This window comes from Uloborus diversus, unplaced genomic scaffold (assembly GCF_026930045.1).
Source record: "Uloborus diversus isolate 005 unplaced genomic scaffold, Udiv.v.3.1 scaffold_18, whole genome shotgun sequence".
NCBI lineage: Eukaryota > Metazoa > Arthropoda > Arachnida > Araneae > Uloboridae > Uloborus > Uloborus diversus.
Genome location: NW_026558329.1, coordinates 1,015,856 through 1,021,855, shown reverse-complemented (window position 1 = coordinate 1,021,855; position 6,000 = coordinate 1,015,856). Strand labels below are relative to the sequence as shown.

Genomic DNA, 6,000 nt, shown 5'->3' with positions numbered 1-6,000 from the left:
TGTTAACCTATCGAGTTTTGCTTTAGTCCTGTTAACCTATTGAGTTTTGCTTTAGTCCTGTTAACCTATTGAATTTTGTTAACCTATTGAGTAGGTTTTGTTTAGTTGTGGTTCCCAGAAATCACAGGTGATTTTGACGTTAGTATATTGTTACGATACAGCATCTTGTTAGTGGGTTAGTACGTATTTTGACAAATTTAAATGAACAAACCAGAGCTACAATGCAAAAAAGCAACAGTGGAAATTTTAAGAATAATACATGGATTCAAAATACATTCTGATGATTTGCTGGCAGTCATCCTATTCGATCACATCAACACATTAACAAAGACAAACTGTTTAAGTGGGTCCCCAAAACTACGTGGGCCCTTTAGAAAATAAAAAATAAATGAAAGAATAGCAAAAGAACCATTTATAAATATGAAATGAATATTTAAAAAAAAAACCACCTTTAATCAATCCATTGAAAACATTAACAAAAATAGATCATCGATAAAAGAAACAAAAAACCGGTTTTAGTGGATGTTTTCAACGGCTAATATCTCTCTCTCGAAAAATAGCGGATGAAATACAAACAGCGTTTACAACCTTTGCAAAATACACTATGTACACTCTAACAGTGGGGGGTACGAGGACCACAGCGTACCACCCTTCGTTCGTTAAATAAATAAGTATTAATCGCATCGGGAAATAAATATTTCAATTTGTCCATCAGAAACACAGAAAATGGCCCCCGAGCGTGAGAAGCAACGAAAATCTCGCTCTCCCCCTGACCAGAGGAGAGTCTCTTCGGTAGGGGGGCGGTGGTTTCGCTTCGAAACCACTTCCTCAGGCCTCTTCATCCAGCAGTGCCTCTGGGAGTATGTAGGAGATATCGTCCCAGGGATGACGATAGAGCCCTTGCTTCAGTCGACGTTGGTCCAAGTAGTGGCCTGTGGGGATATGTATTTAGATAAGTATAGCGCAGATGATGTACAACAAAAAGTCATGAAAATAAGCATGCATATAAAGTAGCGTATCTGCTAAGAGGTGGGGAAAGGTGGGGAAAAGTGAGACTGACCGATAAAAGTGATATAAAAGGATATAAAAGTGATATAAAAGGAAAAAACTGTCTGTACGTTGTTAACACAAAATTTTATTTTTGCCACTTTGGCAAAGCCTTTTACCAACATCTTTTAATGCTTTTACTTTTATATAAAAGGAAAAAAACTGTCTAAGTTGTTAACACAAAATTTATTTTTGCCACTTTGGCAAAGCCTTTTACCAACATCTTTTAATGCTTTTACTTTTATATAAAAGGGAAAAAACTGTCCGTAAGTTGTTAACACAAAATCTATTTTTGCCACTTTGGCAAAACCTTTTACCAACATCTTTTAATGCTTTTACTTTTATATGAAAGGAAAAAAACTGTCTGTAAGTTAACACAAAATCTATTTTTGCCGGGCGGTAAAAACCGTGGTGTTTTTTTCCGTGGTTTTTTCCGCCCCCGGCAAAAACTTGCCGACCGTGGGGTAAGGTGGGGTAAAGAGAGAAGAGGCGACTGACCGATGAATCCCACGGTCCTCCCCAGCACGAAGAGTCCATTGAGAGCCCCGATCTCGATGTATTCTTGAGCCTCTTCGGGCGTGAAAAGGCCCGAGCATCTCAAGAGGTCCACCACACAAGCACCAATCAGGCCGTCCACGTTCAGGATCAGGTTCGGCTTCTACAGAGACAGATCGTTACAAACAAGTGACGAGGAGAAAGAAAAAAAATTTCTAAAATACAATAAACGTATTTTATTCATTCATTTTTATTTGCTACTAGCCGCCTGCGGCGACCAGCTGGTCCGCCTTTTTACGCCATTCGCCTTTTTGCGCCAGAGTTGCCGCCTTCGGCGGCTGCTTAGACAATTTAGCGACGGTATTAATCAATGTTTGTCTCTTTTTTCTCAATATTATCATTCGCCTTTTCACACCGATGTTGCCGCCTTCGGCGGCTGCTTAAACAAATTTCGTGGCGGTATCGATCAATCTATATCTATGTATATCATTAGTAGTTTGAATAAAATATTTTCTAGATCTAGCTCCAGTTCCGTCGTTTGGAATATTTTTAAAGGAGGGGGTACGACGTACTCTTCATGCAAATTTTGTCGAAAAATAACAAAAAGCACTTCCACTTTTATGTGAAAGCATTGTTTTTTCAAAGTCATGGTGTGTGTGGGGAGGGGGGCACTGACACCCCGTTGAAATTCCTTAAATGACGGACATGCCTCTTTCTTGCTGTCCATCTGCTATATCGAACTCTATATTTGTCTATCTATCAATCTATACGATCTGCGCATATCTACCTCCTGACAGTACAATCTTTTTTTATTTATATAAGTATTAATTCGAAAACAAAAACATTTTTTGTCCACTCAACCTCTATCTATCTCTGTAGCTACCTAACCTAACCGCCAATTCGTAACAGAAACGAAGATCATGCAAGAAATCGCGGACTTTATTTATTTAATCAAAATAGCCCTCAAAAATAAAAGCTCTTTGTTCCCCGTAGTGTTCAAAAAGTAGCGCTTGCAAAAAAAAAAAGAAAGGTGAAGAGAAGGTAAACGATTTCAGTTGGATCACGTGATGAGGTAAACTCGGAACTCAGCCGGCAAGCGAACAGCGCGCGTTGTGTTCTGCCATTAAAAAAACTGTAAAAAAAAAACTATTGCGTATTTTTCAAAGCTTTTTTCTTCTGAAGAGGGCGGAATGTTTTTACTATTACCAACTAAAATTTTAGAATTGAGGGTTCAATATTTGTCGCAGGATGGGTTTCGAAAAAAACTAAACCCAGAAAAAAATGTAAAATAAAGGTTTTTTCAAAAATCAATAAAAAATACAAAAATTGCTCTATCTTCAAAATTTTTTCAATCATCATATTTAAAACTAAATTTCCTACATTATAGTACAAAAAATATTTGTGCGGTGCGATTGGTTCGGGGTCTGTGAGGTAAAAAGTACTAAAAAGTGCAAAAAAACGCATAAAACATTAAATAACTTTTTTTCTAATAAAAATATCAAAAATCGAAGCCCGAGGTGCACTTTTTCAGCAAAAACTGCACCTGTATACCAAATTTCATCTTTCTAGGCCTTACCGTTTTCCTGGGATGCGCGCCACAAACACACACACACACACACACACAAACATCTTATTTTATTATATGTATAGATTATACTTATAACTTTAAGCAAAAGTATAATTTTTACATAATGGTTTTTATAGTTTATTTAATTATAAACAATTTTTTTTTACAATTCATTTTTATTTAATATTACTCAATATTTTAAATAAAAGTATGATTTTTTTTTTCAATGGATTTACAGTTTATTTAATTATAAATTAATTTTCCTTCATTTCATAATCCATTTTTATTTAATATTACTGAAAATTTTAAATAAAAGTATAAATTTATCGAATGGTTTTTAATTTATTTAATTATAAACCATTTTTCTTTATTTTACAATTCATTTTTATTTAATATTACTTATAATTTTAAATAAAAGTATAAATTTTATTTTGTTTTTATAATTTATTTAATTATAAATTAATTATTCTTTATTTTACAATTCATTTTTATTTAATGTTACTGAATATTTTAAACAAAAGTACAATTTTTATTCAATGGGTTTTATAGTATAATTATAAATTCACTTTTCTTTTATTTACAATTCATTTTTATTTAATGTTACTGAAAATTTTAAATAAAAGTATAATTTTTATTTGATTGTTTTAATAACTTATTTAATTATAAATTTTCTTTATTTTATAAATAATTTTATCTAATTGTTTTTATAATTTATTTCATAATAAATTTTCTTTATTTTATCAATAATTTTATTTAATGGTTTTTATAGTTTATTTAATTAAACAAATTTTTTTTACAATTTATTTTTATTTAATATTACTGAATATTTTAAATAAAAGTATGATTTTTATTCAATGGTTTTTATAATTTATTTAATTATAAACCATTTTTCTTTAGTTTACAATTCATTTTTTATTTAATATTACTCATAATTTTAAATAAAAGTATAATTTTCATTTAATTGTTTTTATATAGTTCATTTAATTATAAATTTTCTTTATTTTACAATTTATTTTTAGTTAATATTACTGAATATTTTAAATGAAAGTATATTTTTTATTTTATAGTTTTCATAATTTATTTAATTATAAATTTTTCTTGATTTCAAAATTCATTTTTATTTAATATTACTGATTTAATATTACTTTTTATTCAATATTACTAATTATACATTTTTATTAATATTATAATTTATTTAATTATAAATTTTCTTCATTTTATAAATAATTTTATTTAATTGTTGTATAATTTATTTAATTATATATTTTCTTCATTTTATAAATAATTTTATTTAATATTACTGAGTATTTTAAATAAAAGTATAATTTTTATTTTATAGTTTTCATAATTTATTTAAATATAAATTAATTTTCCTTTATTTCATAATCCATTTTTATTTAATATTACTGAAAATTTTAAATAAAAGCATAATTTTTATCTAATGGTTTTTATAATTTATTTAACCATTTTTCTTTATTCTACAATTCATTTTTTATTTAATATTACTGAATATTTTAAACAAAAGTATAATTTTCCATTTAATTGTTTTTATATAGTTTATTTAATTATAAATTTTCTTTATTTTACAATTCATTTGTAGTCAATGTTACTGAATATTTTAAATAAAAGTATAATTTTTATTTTGTTTTTATAATTTATTTAATTTATAAATTAATTTTTCTTTTATTTACAATTCATTTTTATTTAATGTTACTGAATATTTTAAATAAAAGTATGATTTTTATTTAATATTTTTTGTAACACTTAATTATAAATTTTCTTTATTTTATAAATAATTTTATCTAATTGTTTTTATAATTTATTTCATAATAAATTTTCTATATTTTATCAATAATTTTATTTAATGGTTTTTATAGTTTATTTAATTAAACAATTTTTCTTTTTTTACAATTCATTTTTATTTAATATTACTGAATATTTTAAATAAAAGTATGATTTTTATTTAATTGTTTTTATAACTTACTTAATTATAAATTTTCTTTATTTTATAAATAATTTTATTTAATGGTTTTTATAGTTTATTTAATTAAACAATTTTTCTTTTTTTACAATTCATTTTTATTTAATATTACTTAATATTTTAAAGAAAAGTATAATTTTTATTCAATTGTTTTTATATAGTTTATTTAATTATAAATTAATTTATCTTTATTTTATATTTCATTTAATGTTACTGAATATTTTAAATAAAAGTATGATTTTTATTTAATATTTTTTGTAACTTACTTAATTATAAATTTTCTTTATTTTATAAATAATTTTATCTAATTGTTTTTATAATTTATTTCATAATAAATTTTCTATAATTTATCAATAATTTTATTTAATGGTTTTTATAGTTTATTTAATTAAACAATTGATCTTTTTTTACAATTCATTTTTATTTAATATTACTGAATATTTTAAATAAAAGTATGATTTTTATTTAATTGTTTTTATAACTTACTTAATTATAAATTTTCTTTATTTTATAAATAATTTTATTTAATGGTTTTTATAGTTTATTTAATTAAACAATTTTTCTTTTTTTACAATTCATTTTTATTTAATATTACTTAATATTTTAAAGAAAAGTATAATTTTTATTCAATTGTTTTTATATAGTTTATTTAATTATAAATTAATTTATCTTTATTTTATATTTCATTTAATGTTACTGAATATTTTAAATAAAAGTATAATTTTTATTCAATGGTTTTTATAGTTTATTTAATTATAAATTAATTTTTCTTTTATTTACAATTCATTTTCATTTAATGTTACTGAATATTTTAAATAAAAGTATAATTTTTATTCAAAGGTTTTATAGTTTATTTAATTATAAATTAATTTTTCTTTATTTTAAAATTCATTTTTATTTAATATTACTG

At 24.7% G+C, this 6,000-nt stretch overlaps 1 protein-coding gene across 2 annotated transcripts in view; it reads right to left on the bottom strand.

Moving 5' to 3' along the window:
• The window catches only part of LOC129233123 (ATP-citrate synthase-like), an 85,897-nt gene continuing 79,897 nt past the window's right edge, over nucleotides 1-6,000 (bottom strand). For both annotated transcript variants that reach the window (XM_054867184.1, XM_054867183.1), the window contains exons 17-18: nucleotides 1,546-1,705; nucleotides 1-932 (exon numbers count right to left, since the gene is read on the bottom strand). In XM_054867184.1, coding sequence (XP_054723159.1) covers nucleotides 829-932; nucleotides 1,546-1,705 — 264 coding nt within the window. In that variant the 3' untranslated portion in view covers nucleotides 1-828. The remainder of the gene's footprint in view (nucleotides 933-1,545; nucleotides 1,706-6,000) is intronic.